The sequence below is a fragment of the Saccoglossus kowalevskii genome, chromosome 13 (genome assembly GCF_978046115.1).
Source record: "Saccoglossus kowalevskii chromosome 13, keSacKowa6.1, whole genome shotgun sequence".
In the NCBI taxonomy this organism is placed as follows: domain Eukaryota; kingdom Metazoa; phylum Hemichordata; class Enteropneusta; family Harrimaniidae; genus Saccoglossus; species Saccoglossus kowalevskii.
In genome coordinates, this window is record NC_140653.1 from 32,628,396 (window position 1) to 32,653,001 (window position 24,606).

At 35.2% G+C, this 24,606-nt stretch overlaps 1 protein-coding gene and 1 long non-coding RNA gene across 2 annotated transcripts; one reads left to right on the forward strand and one right to left on the reverse strand.

Annotated features, from left to right (window-relative positions):
• Positions 1 to 8,633: 8,633 nt before the first annotated feature.
• Positions 8,634 to 14,117, reverse strand: LOC102801708 (major facilitator superfamily domain-containing protein 6-like). The gene is made up of 4 exons (XM_085506797.1): positions 13,863 to 14,117; positions 9,811 to 11,172; positions 9,498 to 9,650; positions 8,634 to 9,179 (listed from the first exon to the last, which is right to left on the reverse strand). Exons 1-4 carry the CDS (start codon positions 13,927 to 13,929, stop codon positions 9,118 to 9,120), a joined length of 1,644 nt encoding a protein of 547 aa, XP_085362923.1. The 5' UTR covers positions 13,930 to 14,117; the 3' UTR covers positions 8,634 to 9,117.
• Positions 12,470 to 13,069, forward strand: LOC146735238 (uncharacterized). The gene is made up of 2 exons (XR_014931339.1): positions 12,470 to 12,525; positions 13,003 to 13,069. It is a non-coding gene; the product is annotated as an uncharacterized LOC146735238 (long non-coding RNA).
• Positions 14,118 to 24,606: the final 10,489 nt, after the last annotated feature.

Below are 24,606 nucleotides of genomic sequence, written 5' to 3' on the forward strand. Positions count from 1 at the left end.
TTTTACATAAATTTACAATTAGTTTCCACTTATTACAATAAGAACTCAATGTGTTAAAGTGTCGCTGCAAGCCAATGACAGTGTCAGAAAATAAAGCGACATCATCTGCAAAAAGCAAGCATATAATTTCAACCAAATCAGGTGAAAGTTGTATGCCCGTCTGAACCCCAGAATGTAACTCGTGTGCCAATTCATTTATAAAAAAGGAAAACAAAAAGGGGCTAAGCATACAACCCTGACGCACACCGGTTGGGCAGTTAAAATACTCAGTACAACTAGTAATAGACGTGCGTACGCACGACTTGATATCTTTGTACATAGCATAAAGCATTTTGAACATTTTACCTGTAACACCACCCCTCAGCAGAATATACCACAATCGCTGGCGTTCAACCGTGTCGAAGACAGATATTTTTGAATAACGCACTGTAAAATGAAGATACTATCAACAGTTGAATAACCACCACGAAAACCAGCCTGTGATTCGTCAATCTTTCCGAAAGCCTCCGACCAGAACCCGAGACATCGGTTTAGAATAGAGATATTCCCCTGTAATTATCGGGTCTGTTTAGTGAACCGTTTTTGTGAAGTGGTACAATGATAGCCCTTGACCACTGCTGAGGAAAAATACTTAAATCAAATAATCTGTTAAATAGCACAATTAAGTACGGCAAAAGATAATCTATATTCGATTTAAAAAATTCCCCTAGTAATACTCCAAACGAAATATCAACACTGTTAATTAAATTTAAAAAGTCGTCAGAAGGAGGGAAATCAAATCCTGGTGAATCACAGGGAGTAAATAATTTACTAAAATAATCAAACCACTCATCAGGTTGGATAGAGTTAATACTAACAGGTATGGACGATAAACGTCGCAAAATGCTCCAGAACTTTTTTGAATCTTTCAATCCCAATTCCAATTCCGTCCTTTTTTCACAGAAAAAGGCACGTTTTTTCTCTCTACACACAAGTTTGAAATTTCTTTTCGCGGCTTTATACAAATTAAGCGAATCAGTGCTACTATCAACTCGGAAATTTCTCAACAATTTATACTTCCCATACTTCAAAGCTTTACACTTGTTGTCAAACCAAGATGGCTGACTAGGATACTGTGATACGTTTTCGGGTGCCCGTCGACCCATTTCACACAAATCAGCTGTCCTCGTAAAGATATTACTCAGATTATCAACAAAATAAAAAATGTCATAATTAGGGTCGGAAATAAAGCTGTCAAGACCTTTGTCAACTAAACTAGATTTGAGTTTGTGAGAAAAAACGTGTTCTTTACTCAGTGACCAAACGTAACGTTTTAAAACTAATTCATTTGTTTCATTCTGAGTGGTAGTCACATTTGGTACACTGGCATTTAATGAAAAAAAAAAGGAAGGTGATCGGATTCCGTACGAATACCAACTGCAAAAGTGGACAATGTTTTAAACAAAATAGAGGACATAATAGTATAATCAACCACGCTGGCACCCGAATTGGCGATGCAAGTGAATTCCCCGTGTTTGGCATCCTCGCCAAAGCGGCCATTTATAATATGCAAGTTAAACGTACAACACAAGGAAAGTAGCGACCTCCCGAAACTATTTACTGTTTTTGTCTTTTGAAACCCGTGTTAACGCAAAATCATCTTTGTCATAAAGGAAATCGGAATCAATCATATATTTCGTATCATCATCTATTATATAATCAGGTAATTCGCCTGTTCGAGAATTCAGGTCACCAGTAATTATAATGTAAACATCGTTCAATTTAGTTAGAATGTCTACAAGTTCATTTTCTAAAAGTTCTATGCCATTTGACGAAGAAAGACTATTATAGATGACTGAATACTGTGGGGCAATATAAATGCTACAAAAGAGAACATCTTTATCTAACCCAAAAACATTTCTATCAAACAAAAGAAATATACAATCATGTAAAGGAGAATTTAAGCGTTTGACATACCTGGATAGATGGTTACGCACTATAGTGCAGACTTCCCCAATGTATCTACCACGTGTAGTGTTACGTTAACGGGATGTACTGTAAACTGTAAAACCTGGGAAATGTTGGTCAAACTGATCATCATTTTCTGCCCATGTTTCAATAAACGATACTACATCAAATTTTTTAAAATTTAAAGAACTAATTTTGTTATTCAAACCTTGAACATTCCAAGTTTGAAAACTTACTATGTTTGGGCCAAGGCCACACCCCTAGTTTGTTATGTTTGTCCTGGCGTTTTCTTTTGCGCGTTTCTGTAGCCGTGTTTCTGGTCCTTGTAACTCTGTTGTTTTCTTTGTACTATCCATTTCTATCTTCTTATCTATTACAACCAATTTTCCACTCTTGTAATAGACAATTTTACCTTGCTTCTTATAATCCGTAACGGTTTTACGTTGTCGCTTAGTAAGGTCATTGCCAATGCCGATACCAACCTCCTTAAGTTCCGATCTGGCCGCCAACGCAATCATTTTATCGTCCCAGTGGTGAAACTTTACGATAACAGGACGCGCACTATTTGTTCTACTACCTGGTGCTCGATGTGCTCTAACTATATCACGAGGTACCCACTGCTTTTTGTTCACATGCATATTCAAAATACCCCATACTTGCTCTATGCATTGGTGATGTATACATCAGGAATTACAGTACAAGATGACAACCCTTGGTGGCAAAATACGTCACCATATTGAGGGGCCCTTCTCTGACAATTTTCTATGGTTCCCATGGGGCATTTCAATAAAATGGCAACTACTCGATCTTGGTTGTTCATAAAACAATGTGTGGTCATCTTTGTGTGGTCATATTTAAACACAAATATATTCAAAATCACTGCTATACTTTCAACTCTGTTGCATTGCCTTCCTTATTTAACGTCTAAATAACTCATTTCAATAGCGCATATAACATTTCAAGTGTTTCTTATTTATAGAGATATACGATGGAATGAAATAGCGACTTTCACAAACGACATTTTTGATAGGATTAATGCATTAAATACGCTGTAAGTATTTATTTATTCATGTTAAAATAAGATATTGTGTCAGTTAGTTTTTCGATTTTATGAAGTAATGAACTTGAGAATAAGTTACATATACATTTAATTTAATATAATTTGTGTTTGTTTAAAAGTCATATAAAAAACACGAACATGAAACATAACATCTGAACACAAGATATAACTAATAGATTGATGAAAACATATTATGACCTTTTCATCCTAACAATAATACCTCTCATTTTGACAGTTTCAGTGATCAATACACTCTATGCTGTGTAGCTGGTTATGAAAAGGGGCGTTTATTGAGCTGTTTGCCCAACAAGATCGAATCGTCTTCGTGTGGCGGTGTATTGAGAAGTATGCTTGCACGTGTATGTTCATGGGCTATTGGGATTACAGTTATTTCCCTCAATATTATCACCTTAATATGGAGACTTCAAACCAACATTCGAAATAAAATTGAGGCACACTTTCTGCTAGTTATATGTATATTTGACTTATTAACAGGTGTCTATGTATTGACTATATCTGTCACTGACTCATATTACGGCAGTCAATATATGGGACAAGATATCACGTGGCGACACAGCTTTCTGTGCAAAATTATTGGAATACTTGCAACAATATCATACCAATCATCCATGTATTTGATAACATCAATGACAGTTATACGGTGCATCGTGCTTGCCAGCCCATTTGGTCAGACACGAATTGGGAAGACACGTTCCAAACTGCTAATAGCTGTAGTTGTTGTATCAAATTCAACACTAAGTATCCTGCCCGTTTTTCCAATACCATACTTTGGAGACATGTATTACGGCCACACTCGAATATGCTTACCTCCTGTGCTTCAACACAATCACCCCCAAGGCTGGGAATACGCAGTAAGTAGTTTCATAGTCCCCAACTGTGTTTGCCTATTTATAATAACAACATCCTACATAGTTATACTGGTTACATCGAGTAAGACTGGAAGTGCCGTGACGAGTGCAATTGGAAAAAGAAAAAGGGGCAAGAAATTCTTAAGAATTGGATTGATTATAACTTTCAACATAGTAGCATGTACACCTCTACTCATCACCGACCTTCTTGCTATTGGTGGAATTGAAATACCGGGAGTGGCGCATTCTTTGATATTGGTTGTTCTATCAATTCCTGCAATAATCAATCCAATTATTTACACTATGTCATTGGATGAATTTAAATGTGCCAACTTGAGGAAAATAATGTTCCAATTTAAGAAGAATGAAAAGAAATGTCAAATTCGTAAGTATTCAAGTTCTTAAGTAATTAAATTGTGCTTCCAAGGATCTCAACAAACATAAAATGATTATAATAATGTTCTTACTCACGTGATTATCAACCTTATACAAGTACAATCTGTCAATAAAATAAATCTATTCATCCTAGTAAAGCATATATATGAATGTATAATTCTCAGAACACCATACAATTCCCGGCCCCTGAATTGCTACTCTCATTCGCGCGTTTATCGTTTGTGTGCTTGCGCATATTGCGTTACCTGAGGTAGGATGACTTCTTCCGGGGGTCGCATGTCTATTGCTATTTCGACTTTTAATATTTCTGCCCTACCTTCGCCCGTTTCGTGGTAGGTTATGCTGCAGGTAAATATTATTCACGTATGTCCATGACACATTTCGCCAAAAAAAATCATTCCATGAATTTTCCTGTGGCTGTGGTCTGAAACGATTTCTCAAAATTAAACTATTAATAACTGCCTGTGTGATTTCTAAACGTCGTGTCATTGAGGGTGTCCTACCCTCTAGCATTTTGTTTTCGCTCTTGGACTCTTCCCGGAGCCTCTGTTCTAATAGATTATTGCGAGATACTGAAGTTCTCCGTAACATTAGTTTTCGCTATTAGAACATATAAAGGAGAAGACATTAAAAGTAAATATTGAAAAGATACTACTCATTATACACAATGTCATTTGCAATTAAATTATATTGTAACTAGACTTCGTCGTGTGTACATTTTGATTTTGTTCTCATAGCAACACTGTTCATCCGGGCACAGACTGAGTTTGTGAGTACTACTAGGATATGTTTGGTACGTTATTTTGATAATAGTAACATCATCTCAAAGTACATGCCTGAAAAATATAGACACTGGAAATGTGTCAGTGCCCATGACATAGACCACATGGTTGGTGATATTACTGTCGCTATGGATATTCTACATGAAAACTTGTACTGTCATGAAAGTATAAATGAACATGCCATATTCATTGACGAAGACTATGGGGTAAGAATGAAGAATATGTAAGAATAAATGTGACTGTTAGTAGGATACAACTCACCAGAAAGATCATTGAGCTGATCTTTCTTGGCATTCCAAACAATGTTTCCCTTTTTTTCTCCTAACCTCCAAACCATATTGAACACCATGTATTTGCATGTTGTCCCGTAAATCCCCTGTTATGCTTAGCTAATTTTCAGAAAAAGATCGTTTTATCATACCAAACACATTTTTTCATTGATCAAAACAAATTATTTCCTTCTTGTTAAGACTCAATCATTGGAAGATGTTATTTCACTCAACTACAGGGGCCTTCAGTACCACTAACACTGCCTGCTAGAGTTCTTGCAGTTTATTCAGAAATCATCTGCATAAGTGAAGTTAGATATACATCATCCACCTACTTTTTACAATGCCGTATATTATAATTATAAATCCAATTCCCAACTATTTATGTGTAAATGTGGGCAACCTTTGTCTTACTCCAATAGTGGATATGATAATATGCATTGATTCACTATACAAGACCCCTAGTCAATCATAATAAGTTAATTGTACGGGGTTCAATTGGTTTAGGATTCTAACCCAATCAGGTGTAGGTTGAATGTTGTAAAGAGTCGGCCTCGTTAAGTTACATATTTTCAACCGATTCTCTTTGGTGGGTATCATTTTTCAAATTGGTCACATTGTACAATTTAAATGAGTGTGTTCGAATTACATTTTACGACATTGACATGATACTAGTTGATTAACTAGTTGATATATGATATAGACAATATATATCCGATAGCCTTGGCGACATGTGTATCAAGCTGCTTGAGATTATTTTAAATAAGTGCAATGAGCGTGTTAAAATGGATAAGGGATTTTTCCACACACAAAAACGACAAATTCGGCCGAATTTTGTTATCGGTTGGCTCAATATTACGCCCAATGGATCGTATTTCTGTGAAAGATTGGTATTTTTGCCCTGATTTGTAGAAATCTGAAAAACGCGTTTCACAACTTGTCTCTTATTTAGTTTTATGCCGCATTCAAGATGGCGGCCCCCATATAGTAAATATCGCATTTATTTTATTATCACGTGTGCGCCAGCTGACTGTGCATAGTATAGCTAAGATAACATAATTCACAACTCTAACCACGTACACGGTCTTTCTGACTTACAAACATTCCGCGATTTTCCCATTTCAAACACTACATTTTTGTTTGTATCATAAATTAATATGCACATATGTTTTAATGTTTCAGAAAGTAGGCCTTGGAGCATTCTTATTGGTAGGTGACATTCTGGGCAGTGCCGAAAATGAACCGGATGATATCAACACGAACCACAGGCAGCTAGAAAATCTTTTCTCCTATTTTTCCATGAAATCCAATATACCTAGCCTAGCCCCTAGAATACAAAACAAATAGAACCACTTGGTCATGTCAAACGCCACATCTCGCTATATATTGCAATACAGACAATATTTGAACAATTTGTTTGTTCAACCAAAATTGACAAATATTAATACAAATGAAATAGGAGAATTTCTCCAAATTTTCAATTGTTTTTTTTTGTTTTTTTCATGTTTGTATTACACACGATTCACTGATTAACTCGAAACTAGTGTAATTGTCGATTTTCAATTGATTTTATCGTGATTTGATATTGCGAGCAATTCTTTTATTATAACGGCCATTTTAAGATTGGTTAAGGTTACTTTTGAATATGCACTATTGATAAATTCGTGTTTTGTTTTGTGTACACTTTAGTGGCTGTTCGTTGTGATAGAAATACGTAATTATTTTTAATATTTGGAAGGATTGATTACAATATTAATAAGTTCCAAAACTGGGATTTAAAAGATACGTGAATGAACAGGTTGAGATTGGGGGACATGGAATATTCTAGAACGTTGAAACCTTGGTACAAAGATGCATGTAGGAAAAGTGTTGAAAACAGTTTGAGACGAGGGAACCATTCAGAATTCCGCTATTGCCACCCAAGTCTATAGATAGAATTTATAAGATATGGCTGAGATTTGGAAACACGCAATCCAGGTTGTCTGAGTACAGATTTTTAAGAGCAATCATGTATTTAAGCACACTGACTTTCAATTCTGATTTTCATTAATTTGTGTGACGACTTTTGGTGTGTGGGCAGTCGCCATATTTGTTTATGCAAATGAGTTGATATAAGTGATGCTATTAAGTCAGCAGATGGCTAAACAACTTTTGACAATGTTTCACCATATATACGAAGCATATTTTCAACTGATCATCGTACCCTCAAATGTTAGCATTCCGAATGATTTGATGAGGTTTCATATCATATGTTCGACCGCGCCCTCTGTATTTGAGACGTGTCTAATATAAAGTGTCATGTTCGAATTGTCTAAACACAATTTGATCTTGATTAAATCGGCATTAGCGCCCTCTGTGTCCAAATGCATAAACAGATAGAAATGCTATAACACAAGTAAATTATTTAGCAAACAATAGATTATGTACATACTAGAGTAGTTTTATTTTTAATTCATATGCTATTAAATATATTAAATCAATATTGCATCTTATTGTAATTTGTCTGTACTTATAACCATCAGTGTCAATTCTGTGTGTTCTTATTTTTCTGTGCAAAGATGCCTTGAAGTTACGCACGTCTTGTATCACAATTATATTAGGTATGTTACACATATCATCTTACACATGTACATCTTGAGTTTATTAACATAAACGTTTATCACCCCCTTTATCCCTTGCTTGGGTGCTTGCTTTCTTCTTCTTTCAACCTTCACCCCCCTGACTTCCAATTGTTTAATATTGTTTGAATGCCTCTCATTATACAATTAACTCCTGTACACTTCAAATATAACTGTCAGGTAGTACTGATGTCATCAGCTACTAATTAATCCATCCACCATTTATGACATTCTTTATAGCGTTGAATCCAATTATCAAATTATTTCATAGACTAGAATAAATCTAAATACCATAAATACCATCACCTGGCTCTATATGGTGGTCACGAGGGACATCCTATTAATCATGGTCGTCTACGTGATGAGTGTTACAAAAGATTCATTACATAGACCATTTCCATTTTCATTTTCATTTTCAGCCACGTGTAATATTACACGACTGTTTATACACCAGTACCGTAATATGCACACTGGGTGTTGACCAAATCCACCAACTTCAGCGGTCTCCATGCAGCGTTGCAGTTCAATCAGATTGCGTGCTACATCATTCAATCAAATACCTGCTCTAATCTATAAACACACGTCCGTTTTATCGGGTATTATTTTATTGCGTGGGTCCTTCTGGCATCAACTAGGTACAATAGATTCGACAATGAATGTGATATATGTTTTGTAAGTCTGTCCACATTTCATAATTTCAAGGCATAGTTTTTATTAATACGACGACTCACCATCTCAAAATAGAGCACCCAAAACTATATATACACACCCTTTAAGTTACGAATCATTTATTGTTGCGACGACCACCGCCCTTTAATAATTACCACGCAATGTACTAAATAGTGCTGGTCATAAAGTTGTGGAATATTATATTCAGTGTACGACGAAGCATGACGACTGTAGTGAATATACACGCAAACTTTCTAGTAATTACTTACATATAGAATAAAACAATACCACGATTAAGAAAAGATGAAGCTTAGCTCATGCGTTTGTCTTCATAGGATATAAAAGATCGTAGTCCCTTCAATGGCAATTCTGGTCATTGCCATATGTAACACGCCTCGTTTTCATAGTTTGTTCATAGTTACTCCCCAGATGGCAGAACATGCACTGATCTTGTCTGATTATTTTCTCTAATATTCAACATCGTAATATCTTATGTACCAATTGTTTTCAATAACATGGTCCATGTTTGTTTGCATCATCTTGATTAATAGAGTCTCGTTCTTCAATGACTAAAAGACAATATTCAAAGAAGTGTTTTATAGTTTTATTGCCAACAACGTTTTCAAGAGACAATTTTTGTTTCGCCGGTACTGTACCAGCATGACCAATATACTATAAATTGATATATAGCGTGTGTTTCTGGTGTGGCATCACATGTTTTTTGCAAACTCTAGATGTTGGTCCTAACCTTGCAGTTGATTATTATTGTTGTGCATTATTTGACATATGTCTGTGTGTAATATTATTATAATATGTCTATGGTGGTATTGCATCAATATTAACTCACGTTGTTGCCATCATTATACATTCTAATAAATGATACCTACTGTGATAGCGACCACATTGATTCTTCATTGGCGTGTGGATAACCCAATAACAAACTGCTACAACCAGACACAAACCAGCATAACTTCTGAACAATGTTTTTCCTCCATAGACATGATAGATCCACCCACTAAGTATACTTCCCAGACCTTTACCTAAGGTTGAAATTTACCAGAAGCCGCATAAGTGAATTGTGCAATCATATTGTCTTACGTGCATCGAAAATATATGTAGTTTCCATATATTAGGAAAGGCCAAGTACAATGTGCCCATATAAGAGTCAAACAGTGATCTTATAAGATAAACATATCTTACCCAGTCCTTTAAAACATGCCTGCACCATTGATTGAGCGGTCGCAGACATTCCAGGTGGCGATATGATACTTGCATATGACGTCATTGTGGCATACATAGCACCATATACGACTCCATGCACCACCTCCAATGGTAACACATACCATACATGATTAGAAATACAGGAATATGCTAAATATCGAATAATGTTGCTAAGAAAAACAAAATAAATTACTCCCCTATAACCAAGGTAATCGATGATATTACCCGAATAAAAAAAGAACGGCAATTCGGAAATACATGTAACCAACAGGCTTATCCCCATCAGTGAATTTGGGGCTCCAGCCTCTTCCAAAAACCAGAAAAATGTAGTTTGTATAGTGCCAACACCAATACCAAACACAGTAAATGCTGTAAACGATGCCACAACTTCAGTCTGTCTAAATAAATCACAAATGTTATTGAACATTTTCTGAGGTTTATTAATTGCGGGAACATCAATTATACTAGTGATAACTACTGTAACAGCTACTAGTACTGCAAAAAGCACAAATGCAGGGTCATAGTTCTTGTAGGAAGTCGATGAGAAGTTATTACTAAATGCATCAACGAATATCCCTGACATCAGAGCAAAACATCCACGTCCAATGGCGCCCCATACTCGTTGCTTTCCATAATCACCATGTTTATCACCAAGGTGTTCGTAAACAATCATGTCAATAAGTGGCTGCACTGAACACGCAAATACGGCTTCCAATTGTAGAATGACAAGACAAAACCAGAACGTGAGACTGACAACATCGTTCCCGTAACATTGTGCATGGAATGACGAGTTATTTACCAAGTGTACGTTTTCACATGTCACTTGAGAAGTATTGTTACTCTCTGAATCTGTGTAATTACAGTGGAGAACATTACCATTGCGTGTCCAATTATAATTATATTCCAGGAAGAAGATCGCTGAACTGGTATTATAACACACGTCTTTTTGATCTATTACATATATTTTGCAGTCACTATCATTTATATAAATTGTATTCATAGCATGTTCACTACCATTACAATTTTGTTTGGTAAACGTGAATTTCAGTTCACTTTGATTCCATGTACACACAATTTCATTTTTGTCATTTTCTTCCTTATAACGTTGAACTGATGTTGGTACATGTATAAACCGACACGATATCATAAGCATTGCAGACAATATTATGCATAACATCAGAACCAATTTGTGTTGTCTCAGCCTGTCTGATAAAATGCCGCATAAAGGATTTACCAGAAAACCAATGAAGGATTTAAGTCCGAATATAATACCAATTTGAAGAGTTGTTATACCAAGGTGCTTAAGATAAACTGGCAAATATGGAGCAATAACAGCCTGTCCTGTAAAATACAATAAGAGTATGAGGGCATTATTTGACTTAAAAACCAGGGCCAAATGCCATGTAGAGGTACCATATATTTTGGTGAATTTCTAATACTTTTAAAAGCATTTAGTAAGTCTTGTCAACAATTCTGGACTATGAATTTTCAAATGCTATAAAAGTGTGTGCATCAGCGTTCACCTTTTTTATTTTATAGTTATTTAGTCCGAGGACGATTTATGAAAACAAAGGGATTCGAGTTATAAAAATGAGTCTAACTCGGAAACATGACATTTAGTGTATGTAAAGTCTTGTAATTGTGCATTTTATATTTCCCGGGAAGGACGACCACCACTGAGGTTTAGCGTTTTTTGATATACTGTACCTACCTATCCATTTACATTAAATTTAATTTTAAGTGAATTTAAGTTGACTGTAATTAAATTGCATTCCTATACAAAAATGATAATTTAGTTGATTGAAAATAAATTGCATCCCTATACAGTGTAAACCTTCTACATTTAAAGACAACATATATTGATATTCACTTATGGTAATGTTAAATGTAATAATTACGAATTAAATTATGTGCTTATAATAACAACAAACACTAACAAAATATATACAGCTTAATATGCCGCAAATATATTGTGCATAACTTAATAGTTGAGTATGCAATATTCATGTGTAATATGGTATTGGACAAATTGTGGTTTATTGATGTTGTATACCACGTGATTTTCTTTATTAGTAGTACGTGAGATTATGTAAATGAGGTGTGTCAAAATAGTTCTAATTGAACGATCCATTGTAAAATAAATGCAGTCTTCGGTTCACGTGTGCTTATGTGTAATAAAGAACACTGTTTAAAAATGTGGTTTTATCCCTGAGTGTATATTGATTTTTTACTGATGTCCATGAAAATCTCTTGCCTTGTTCTTTACAACTCCAGTAGAATCGTATTTAAATCTCATTTTATAGGATTTGTGATGAAATCTTAAAGGGGAAATTTAGATTGACCCATATCCAATCTGATTAAAATCTGATGTAGTGTACGGGCTTTAATTATTTTAGCTATAAACTTATTTTAATTTTATTTTTATTACTTTTGTTATTAATGCCTTTTTATTTTATTATTTTACTTTGATTTTGATTTTGTGATTTTTTTTTTAATTCCGCCCTACATACATCTGATCCGATGCTTATGTAACGAGATTTCAACGAGACCCACTATCGACGATTTTAGTCAACGAATCACAGATCTAGACCTCCTTCTATAGCGCACATGATGGCGTCACCGGGGTGGCAAACATACTCAAATAAAATGGAGGATTATACCGACGTTAGCGACCGAGAAAAACACGGCTGTTCGGTAAGTTTATCATTGTCAAATGCAACGAAAGTCATTTTTTTATGTCTATATTGTGGCTCGAATGGTTCGAGTTTAGATTGTTATTTTGCGTAGTTATTCTGGGAGTGACGACTTTGTTTCCACCGGTTCGACCGAACACCGGTGTCCTTTTCCAGTCGCTTGCCCTGTAGACGGTATTGAAATCTTCTGCGGTATTGAAGCCGTAGCTGTAAATATTCATCAAAATGTATCAACATTTTGTACATTATACAATAATTCTTTATTAAAGTAATTGAGCTGATTTGGACTGGAATAAAATATTTTTTATTTGGAACACATCGCAATATTGATCAGAAAATATTTTTTTGCTCCAATTTTCTGCGTCGATGCCGTGAACCGGTGACCGTTATACAATTTAAAATCAATTTGCATTGTTTACTTTAGCTGTTTACAGTGTTCTAATCATTACGATTTACTTATTTTTTGCTTCCATTCTAGATAATTATGCTCAGTGTTTGATGTAAAATTGAAGCGATGACTGAATAAACGAACCTTGGCTGGCGAAGATGTATCAGGAAGTGTACACATTTGTTGGAAGTGAAAACAATATTCAATGTAATGACAAAAATTGTAAAATGCCGTGGAATTTCTTTTGTAAATAAAATATACTAGCAATTTTCTATTAATGGTTTATTCAAGTGGGCAATGTACAGAAAGATTGCCGTAGAGTATCGCTACACTGAAAAGTAAGCAGCCGACAGCCTGTATAAAAGGGGGGCTGTGATTGGCTGTTACTTACGCAAGATTTGAACGCGACTTACATAGGCGTCGGATCAGATGTATGTAGGGCGGAATTAAAAAAATCAAAATCAAAGTAAAATAGTAAAATAAAAAGGCATTAATAACAATTAAAATAAATTTATACCCAAAATAATTAAAACCCGTACACTACATCAGATTTTAATCAGATTGACCCATATCCTGCCAGCTTCATGTACATTTACATTGACTAGACCAGATAATGGTTTAATAAATTATACTCCCAGCTCCACACATGCAATTTTGATGGGCAAATTAAGAAACTGATTTCATCCCTAGCTTGGGAAACATTAATACGAATTAGTTAACATTTTTAGTTTGCTTATTATTTGTATTTGACTGTTAAAACAACATTGCATTAATTAAAGGCATACACACTACAATGAATAATAATAATAATGATAATGAATAATAATAATAATAATAATAATAATAATAATAATAATAATAATAATAATAATAATAATAATAATAATAATAATAATAATAATAATTAATCATCATCTGTTTTCTTAAATAATGAAAGCATGACCACTTACCTGAAAGCTGGAAGAAGTAAAGCGCTTTAACTTTGAGTAGTGTTTTATCAACTTCACAAGTGTACATGGTGATATTTATAATATATTAAGAAAGTGAGTTGATGACAGTGAAAGATAATTGTTGTTTATGTTGGCTGCAAGTAAATAAATATATAAATAAACATGATGTCATTCAACACGTTTGAATTTTGAGATAAAGCGTTCTCATAAAATACCTTAACTTAGCAGCTTAGAAGTCAGGAGACATTTCGCAAAGTCGTCATATCCAGTACAAACATATCGAACACGCCGAGAAATGTATACACCATATTCAGGAAAAGAGAGATATTACAACAAAGATGATGGTTCAAGGAGCCATGAAACCACAGTCAGCTGGCGCACACGTGATAATAAAATAAATACGATATTTACTATATGGGGGCCGCCATCTTGAATGACGCATAAAACTAAATAAGAGACAAGTTGTGAAACGCATTTTTCAGATTCTTACAAATGAGTGAAGGGATGTGTCATGAATTTGTTTGCGCGTATCTGTTGATCGACTTAATAAGCTGATTACTAGCGAGATGCTGTGTTATGTCTGTCATCGTTTCGGCTATTTGAAGTCCTGGACGGAACTTGGCTCAGTGATTTGGAACTAATTACCAGATAACCGTCGCGATTCTGACAGTTGGTATTCATAGTTATTAATGTAGTGAACGATTAATCAAAAGATATGACGTATTCAGTACTTAGTGTGATTGGCTTTATGATTGAAGGTTACGCCCTAGAGTCTTTTACTGTTTTGTAATTGGTTAGAGTTTTGAAAATGAATAAAGAGAGTTTGAGTTGGTCTTGGCGAATACTCCACGACAGACGCAGTCGAGAGTCCAGTCCAGGGGCGAGCCTTGAGGCAGTCCAGTCTTGGGCGAGTCTTGGTTCAGCCTTGTGAGAGTCTTGGGGACTTTTCCCCAGGGCACTGTGTCTTATAGAGTGCTCCAAAAGATCGACTAAGACGAGAGTTGAAACGTATTTCGTTGTGTGCGTCTTATTTGACTGTAAAGTATAAGTGACCCCCTTACAGTGTCATCACTAAGAGGTCTACTAAAAGATTGAGTTTGTGCCAACAAATGTATTGTAGCGGAACATTCAGATGTGGGTTCCTCTTTTCAGTCCAGTGTGTTGTAATTGACACACTATTTTGACCTGACGCTTCCTTTTTGTTAGCTTATGATTCCAGTGTAGATATTATGCTATTGTTGAGCTAGTTTCACAAGGTTTTATGTCTCTTTTAACGAATAAATGGTCGAAAACAAGCCCTGTCTTTGTTATTACACAGTAATAACATTTTAAATTGTCAATCCAGAGATTTCAATTGAAATGTACATACCTTTCATGTGACAACCATTAATTGACTATTACATACCAGTACATATTATGTATGTGTATTTTTATTGCTATATTTGGAATATATATCTCTGAAGGATTAAGCAATAAATTCAAAATGACCTGTAGATATCACGTTAATTCAGTGACTAGATAAAATACACATGCTGAATCTCAGACAACAAAAACAGCGAATAGTAGACTCAGCTTATGTCCTCGTGGACGATATTACTCAATAATTGTCTCTTAATTAATGATACTTAAACTTTATGTTGATCTCTCTGCAAAAAGGGTAATTTTTATTATTCTGTGAAATAACAATTAAAATTTAGTACAGCAAATAATATGAATTTAATATAATAATTAGATAAAATACACATGCTGAATCTCAGACAACAAAAACAGCGAATAGTAGACTCAGCTTATGTCCTCGTGGACGATATTACTCAATAATTGTCTCTTAATTAATGATACTTAAACTTTATGTTGATCTCTCTGCAAAAAGGGTAATTTTTATTATTCTGTGAAATAACAATTAAAATTTAGTACAGCAAATAATATGAATTTAATATAATAATTGATACAAATAAGCAATTTATCTTACATCTAAAGCAACAAATTTCGCATAAACGATAATATGTTAATACTGGCTGTATTGTGAACCAAGCCGATTGCGTTCTTTGCGTCAGCGTGGTATAGCATTGGTATAGCATACGTGAATCACGCACCACGCACTCGTACATAATATAGTAGAACCAGCTACAACCTAAAATAGTTGACACAGCATTGAATACTACGATTAAAGTATATTTCTGCACAATGCTTGGCTTGTAATCGGACCAATGCATTTTTACTAGTGAAGTAGTTGCGGCCCCCACCCAAACATATGATGTCAAAACATATGATGGTTCCACCTGCAAGCAAAATTATACATCCGCCAAAGTTAGGTTTTTGTTGGAATGGGCTTGCATCTATCGACGTCAGGATAAATTAAAAGTTTGTGAATGAAATGTTTTTATGTAGTCCAGTGGATTTAGCCCTGAAACAGACCGAACCGGGAAGTAAAAAGTACATTAACAAGTTTGGTATCAAAAGATAGGGAATTTTTTGTAGATTTACAAAAAAACAAACCAAGAACTGATAATATGGGTAATTTTTTTTACACAGGTGGTGTTTTTCATACATTTTAGATTTTTCTTACATTTATATTTTGTAATTAATATTACTTACAGCCTACACATTATTTCATATAGATATTGCTAGTGCTTTCTATATTCTGATATTCCCAAAATAAAATCACAAGGAAGAATTAGTCTGGAAGCTAAGGCCAATAATTTTGAGTTTAGCTGCACCCCACGTTAAACATTGTGGAAACAGACTTTTCTTATGCAAAATTTTCTGACTTTTTCAAAAATGCTTGTTTCCAGAACGGAAAATGCCCTAAAGTGGTGAAAATTGACATGTTGCTATGGTAACCTGAAACTATTACGAAATCATTAAAAGTTCTATATTTTCAATATAAATGAAGATACAGATGTAGAGTTGGTACCAAAATGTAGATCGTGGATTGGCCCAATTATTCATGACATATTAGCTAATTAGCTAATTTGCATATTCATAAATTACCAACAATTCTGTTTTTTTCAAAGAAAATTGTATATATTGCGTGATTGTTATTATTTCAGGAAGATATGGTCTTCACAACACTATTTTTGCCCAATATTATTCTGAAGGTTATCAATTTGTTTCTATAATCGTAACGTGTTTCAAATAAGACAACTATGAACGTGGCAATCAGGTTTGAAACCAATAACATCTTTATTTATGCAAATTATTTGCACACACAACTAAGCACAAAATGAACAAGGAAAAGTATTTACCATATCATGCGTCTTGGTTTTCATATCGAGACCAGTAATAAGTAATACCAGTAACTCTACAGAAAGTGTGCGTCTGCACTGCAGCAAATTGTACAAATACTTTATGTTCTGTTACTTTACAAAACTAGTTTCGGGAAATCTTATAAAACCTTCTTAGATTAATACATGTCCAATGTTGTAAAGGTTTATTGGTGTTTTTTAAGTGTTTTAAATCATCATTAGTCATATTCACTGTCAGCATCTGATTCAGGCTCAGGCTCAATGTATTTGCCAGTATCTTCAGAGTTCATGCAGTCTGTCGCTGAACATCCACATGCATCTGTACAAGGAAATCCTGTATTCTTGCATGAGCATCGTCGTGTGTCACAATTCTTGCAGGTTTTGCAGTTAACCATCTGCAGCAATGCTTTTGGTGCTGGATCCTGAGTCATCCACAAGATCTTTATTGTGTTTCCTTCTACCACCCAGCCATGTCCATTAGGGCTCGGAGCTTGAAATGATGCATTCAGTGAATTCTTCCATATGTAGCACTGATAGTTTGCTCTGCGAGTGTGTAGAGTCAGAGCATCTTGGGTTGGTGGTATTTCATTGGCTTCTGCCCCTTTTGACAACTTTCTGTACCTCACCTCATTCACACTGGTTGCATTTGGCTCGTTATAAATGCAACACAGGCTCCTTTCACATTTGGTCAGTAGGTCTGCTGTAATGTAAGGCCTCTCACCCAGATCTGTCATGGCAGATATGAAATCTGCATCTTTCTTCATTAACTTGAAGAATGTCTTCTTCCCTTTGCCACAGAAACTGCTTGTTGTATCGCATCCTGAAAGTGTCTTGCAGACGTCTTTTTTTTGAAAATACACAGCAAGGACAATCACATCAGTGTCAGATGTTTTCAGGAAAACTGCTCTGAAATCTCCAGTTTCTGCAATTTGCTTGCAATGCAACAATAATCTTGTGCCAGCCTCTTCAGCAAAGCATGTCAGAGAAGGAACAGCATCTTTGAGTATTGAGTCTTCATGTACCTTCAATCTGTGGCATTCTTTACCATGGCAAATAAACAAAGATGTTTCTTTAATGATATCAGAATAACCTGCATTACCATTCTTCGACCATTCATCCACCAGGAATTCAGGAAGATTCTGTTTGTTCTCACTGTTTGACATAAAATTGACCCAGTCTTCGGGTGCCTTTTGAGATCCACTGGTGATTATATACCTTATCTCTGTCACTTTGCTCCTCCTCTCACGTTCTGTATTCTTAGTGGAGACTGGAATGTAGTTATCAATCACAAGATCAATTCTTGCAGGTTGTGGAGCTATGGCTTTACATGCAGAAGAAAGCACAGATTTAGCCACTTCAGTGAAGGTTGATGGCTTCCTGTTGTTTGGTGTTGGTTTGAGTTTCTGGATAGTGGCAAAAGTGTCAATCACCAGGGCCACGTTGTCTGAGCATCTAATCGCTGGGATTCTCGAGTTCCTCCAGGAGTTTAGACTTTTGTGATTTGTAGAGTGTGCAATGAGGTGTCGCTATTACCCATGGAATTGAACCTAACTCGTGAGAAAAAGTTTCAAATAGGTTAAACTCTCGTGACCTTGCAAGAAACACCAATTTGCAGAAAAAGGAACGATCTGCCTTGATGATTAAATCTCGTCCCGCAACTTTAAGTTTACGCTCAGCTGTTTGTGTTGAGAATGTTTGAAGCTTCTGTTTCGATATCTTGTCAAAAATTGATGCTTCAGCAGGCTCTGCATGATGATTCAGCTTTGATCAGTCCACAGTTCACAAACTCTTCACAAAGTTGATCACCAATCTGTTGAGTAGTCAATAGAAAATTCACTGTTTTATCTTCTGCTGCTACGCCTGTTGAAATTGAAGTTAACTTCTCTGATTCAGAAAAAGGATTCAACATGGTGGCAAAGACCTCGACTACCTGTCTCACATCTTTCTCATCTGTTTCGGGAGGGTCCTGCCTCTTTGTGGAGCCATTTGCATTCATCTGATATGCCAGCATATCGTCTGATGTTTTCAGTTATCTGTGAGCGGTCAGCTGTTGTTTCAATCTATCTCCCAACTGCATCTGGATTTCTGCTTTTTCCAACAATTCCTCCTGGTATTTTGCTCCTCTTGTTTATTGTTTCCTCAATAGATTGATCCTCTGGAATCTTTGCAAATGGATTTCTCATGGTGCAAATGGATTCCTCATGTTGCAAAGGTAGTATGCCCCATACCTCGCATAATTGGAGTGATTGAGCACAAAGAAAAAATGGCAGCATTTCTCTGAATGCTGCAACATGCAGCTCCCAATTGCCTTCTCTAGCAGCCCTGGTGAACATGATGGCGTCACCGGGGTGGCAAACATACTCAAATAAAATGGAGGATTATACCGACGTTAGCGACCGAGAAAAACATGGCTGTTCGGTAAGTTTATCATTGTCAAATGCAACAAAAGTCATTTTTTTATGTCTATATTGTGGTTCGAATGGTTCGAGTTTAGATTGTTATTTTGCGTAGTTATTCTGGGAGTGACGATTTTGTTTCCACCGGTTCGACCGAACACCGGTGTCTTTTTCCAGTCGCTTACCCTGTAGACGGTATTGAAATCTTCTGCGGTATTGAAGCCGTAGCTGTAAATATTCATCAAAATGTATCAACATTTTGTACATTATACAATAATTCTTTATTAAAGTAATTGAGCTGATTTGGACTGGAATAAAATATTTTTTATTTGGAACACATCGCAATATTGATCAGAAAATATTTGTTTGCTCCAATTTTCTGCGTCGATGCCGTGAACCGGTGACCGTTATACAATTTAAAATCAATTTGCATTGTTTACTTTAGCTGTTTACAGTGTTCTAATCATTACGATTTACTTATTTTTTGCTTCCATTCTAGATAATTATGCTCAGTGTTTGATGTAAAATTGAAGCGATGACTGAATAAACGAACCTTGGCTGGCGAAGATGTATCAGGAAGTGTACACATTTGTTGGAAGTGAAAACAATATTCAATGTAATGACAAAAATTGTAAAATGCCGTGGAATTTCTTTTGTAAATAAAATATACTAGCAATTTTCTATTAATGGTTTATTCAAGTGGGCAATGTACAGAAAGATTGCCCGTAGAGTATCGCTACACTGAAAAGTAAGCAGCCGACAGCCTGTATAAAAGGGGGGCTGTGATTGGCTGTTACTTACGCAAGATTTGAACGGGACTTACATAGGCGTCGGATCAGATGTATGTAGGGCGGAATTAAAAAAATCAAAATCAAAGTAAAATAGTAAAATAAAAAGGCATTAATAACAATTAAAATAAATTTATACCCAAAATAATTAAAACCCGTACACTACATCAGATTTTAATCAGATTGACCCATATCCTGCCAGCTTCATGTACATTTACATTGACTAGACCAGATAATGGTTTAATAAATTATACTCCCAGCTCCACACATGCAATTTTGATGGGCAAATTAAGAAACTGATTTCATCCCTAGCTTGGGAAACATTAATACGAATTAGTTAACATTTTTAGTTTGCTTATTATTTGTATTTGACTGTTAAAACAACATTGCATTAATTAAAGGCATACACACTACAATGAATAATAATAATAATGATAATGAATAATAATAATAATAACAATAATAATAATAATAATTAATCATCATCTGTTTTCTTAAATAATGAAAGCATGACCACTTACCTGAAAGCTGGAAGAAGTAAAGCGCTTTAACTTTGAGTAGTGTTTTATCAACTTCACAAGTGTACATGGTGATATTTATAATATATTAAGAAAGTGAGTTGATGACAGTGAAAGATAATTGTTGTTTATGTTGGCTGCAAGTAAATAAATATATAAATAAACATGATGTCATTCAACACGTTTGAATTTTGAGATAAAGCGTTCTCATAAAATACCTTAACTTAGCAGCTTAGAAGTCAGGAGACATTTCGCAAAGTCGTCATATCCAGTACAAACATATCGAACACGCCGAGAAATGTATACACCATATTCAGGAAAAGAGAGATATTACAACAAAGATGATGGTTCAAGGAGCCATGAAACCACAGTCAGCTGGCGCACACGTGATAATAAAATAAATACGATATTTACTATATGGGGGCCGCCATCTTGAATGACGCATAAAACTAAATAAGAGACAAGTTGTGAAACGCATTTTTCAGATTCTTACAAATGAGTGAAGGGATGTGTCATGAATTTGTTTGCGCGTATCTGTTGATCGACTTAATTAGCTGATTACTAGCGAGATGGTGTGTTATGTCTGTCATCGTTTCGGCTATTTGAAGTCCTGGACGGAACTTGGCTCAGTGATTTGGAACTAATTACCAGATAACCGTCGCGATTCTGACAGTTGGTATTCATAGTTATTAATGTAGTGAACGATTAATCAAAAGATATGACGTATTCAGTACTTAGTGTGATTGGCTTTATGATTGAAGGTTACGCCCTAGAGTCTTTTACTGTTTTGTAATTGGTTAGAGTTTTGAAAATGAATAAAGAGAGTTTGAGTTGGTCTTGGCGAATACTCCACGACAGACGCAGTCGAGAGTCCAGTCCAGGGGCGAGCCTTGAGGCAGTCCAGTCTTGGGCGAGTCTTGGTTCAGCCTTGTGAGAGTCTTGGGGACTTTTCCCCAGGGCGCTGTGTCTTATAGAGTGCTCCAAAAGATCGACTAAGACGAGAGTTGAAACGTATTTCGTTGTGTGCGTCTTATTTGACTGTAAAGTATAAGTGACTTCCCCGATCCCGTACCTCAAGGGGACGAGATAGAGAGACGAGACGAGTTTCCCCCCTGACACGTGTGGAGAACCCCGAGAGAAGAGATTTACCCCCTTGCAGTGTCATCACTAAGAGGTCTACTAAAAGATTGAGTTTGTGCCAACAAATGTATTGTAGCGGAACATTCAGATGTGGGTTCCTCTTTTCAGTCCAGTGTGTTGTAATTGACACACTATTTTGACCTGACGCTTCCTTTTTGTTAGCTTATGATTCCAGTGTAGATATTATGTTATTGTTGAGCTAGTTTCACAAGGTTTTATGTCTCTTTTAACGAATAAATGGTCGAAAATAAGCCCTGTCTTTGTTATTACACAGTAATAACATTTTAAATTGTCAATCCAGAGATTTCAATTGAAATGTACATACCTTTCATGTGACAACCATTAATTGACTATTACATACCAGTACATATTATGTATGTGTATTTTTATTGCTATATTTGGAATATATTTCTCTGAAGGATTAAGCAATAAATTCAAAATGACCTGTAGATATCACGTTAATTCAGTGACTAGATAAAATACACATGCTGAATCTCAGACAACAAAAACAGCGAATAGTAGACTCAGCTTATGTCCTCGTGGACGATATTACTCAATAATTGTCTCTTAATTAATGATACTTAAACTTTATGTTGATCTCTCTGCAAAAAGGGTAATTTTTATTATTCTGTGAAATAACAATTAAAATTTAGTACAGCAAATAATATGAATTTAATATAATAATTAGATAAAATACACATGCTGAATCTCAGACAACAAAAACAGCGAATAGTAGACTCAGCTTATGTCCTCGTGGACGATATTACTCAATAATTGTCTCTTAATTAATGATACTTAAACTTTATGTTGATCTCTCTGCAAAAAGGGTAATTTTTATTATTCTGTGAAATAACAATTAAAATTTAGTACAGCAAATAATATGAATTTAATATAATAATTGATACAAATAAGCAATTTATCTTACATCTAAAGCAACAAATTTCGCATAAACGATAATATGTTAATACTGGCTGTATTGTGAACCAAGCCGATTGCGTTCTTTGCGTCAGCGTGGTATAGCATTGGTATAGCATACGTGAATCACGCACCACGCACTCGTACATAATATAGTAGAACCAGCTACAACCTAAAATAGTTGACACAGCATTGAATACTACGATTAAAGTATATTTCTGCACAATGCTTGGCTTTTAATCGGACCAATGCATTTTTACTAGTGAAGTAGTTGCGGCCCCCACCCAAACATATGATGTCAAAACATATGATGGTTCCACCTGCAAGCAAAATTATACATCCGCCAAAGTTAGGTTTTTGTTGGAATGGGCTTGCATCTATCGACGTCAGGATAAATTAAAAGTTTGTGAATGAAATGTTTTTATGTAGTCCAGTGGATTTAGCCCTGAAACAGACCGAACCGGGAAGTAAAAAGTACATTAACAAGTTTGGTATCAAAAGATAGGGAATTTTTTGTAGATTTACAAAAAACAAACCAAGAACTGATAATATGGGTAATTTTTTTTACACAGGTGGTGTTTTTCATACATTTTAGATTTTTCTTACATTTATATTTTGTAATTAATATTACTTACAGCCTACACATTATTTCATATAGATATTGCTAGTGCTTTCTATATTCTGATATTCCCAAAATAAAATCACAAGGAAGAATTAGTCTGGAAGCTAAGGCCAATAATTTTGAGTTTAGCTGCACCCCACGTTAAACATTGTGGAAACAGACTTTTCTTATGCAAAATTTTCTGACTTTTTCAAAAATGCTTGTTTCCAGAACGGAAAATGCCCTAAAGTGGTGAAAATTGACATGTTGCTATGGTAACCTGAAACTATTACGAAATCATTAAAAGTTCTATATTTTCAATATAAATGAAGATACAGATGTAGAGTTGGTACCAAAATGTAGATCGTGGATTGGCCCAATTATTCATGAAATATTAGCTAATTAGCTAATTTGCATATTCATAAATTACCAACAATTCTGTTTTTTTCAAAGAAAATTGTATATATTGCGTGATTGTTATTATTTCAGGAAGATATGGTCTTCACAACACTATTTTTGCCCAATATTATTCTGAAGGTTATCAATTTGTTTCTATAATCGTAACGTGTTTCAAATAAGACAACTATGAACGTGGCAATCAGGTTTGAAACCAATAACATCTTTATTTATGCAAATTATTTGCACACACAACTAAGCACAAAATGAACAAGGAAAAGTATTTACCATATCATGCGTCTTGGTTTTCATATCGAGACCAGTAATAAGTAATACCAGTAACTCTACAGAAAGTGTGCGTCTGCACTGCAGCAAATTGTACAAATACTTTATGTTCTGTTACTTTACAAAACTAGTTTCGGAAAATCTTATAAAACCTTCTTAGATTAATACATGTCCAATGTTGTAAAGGTTTATTGGTGTTCTTTAAGTGTTTTAAATCATCATTAGTCATATTCACTGTCAGCATCTGATTCAGGCTCAGGCTCAATGTATTTGCCAGTATCTTCAGAGTTCATGCAGTCTGTCGCTGAACATCCACATGCATCTGTACAAGGAAATCCTGTATTCTTGCATGAGCATCGTCGTGTGTCACAATTCTTGCAGGTTTTGCAGTTAACCATCTGCAGCAATGCTTTTGGTGCTGGATCCTGTGTCATCCACAAGATCTTTATTGTGTTTCCTT

What these genes read in the sequence shown, in the direction of transcription:
- LOC102801708 (XM_085506797.1), bottom strand. Translation starts at nt 13,929, where the DNA reads ATGTACACTTGTGAAGTTGATAAAACACTACTCAAAGTTAAAGCGCTT. An exon ending in GGCATGTTTTAAAGGACTGG is followed by an intron (nt 9,651 to 9,810) that starts GTAAGATATGTT and finishes TTTCAACCTTAG; the next exon opens with GTAAAGGTCTGGGAAGTATA. An exon ending in TCAATGTGGTCGCTATCACA is followed by an intron (nt 9,180 to 9,497) that starts GTAGGTATCATT and finishes ATTGTCTTTTAG; the next exon opens with TCATTGAAGAACGAGACTCT.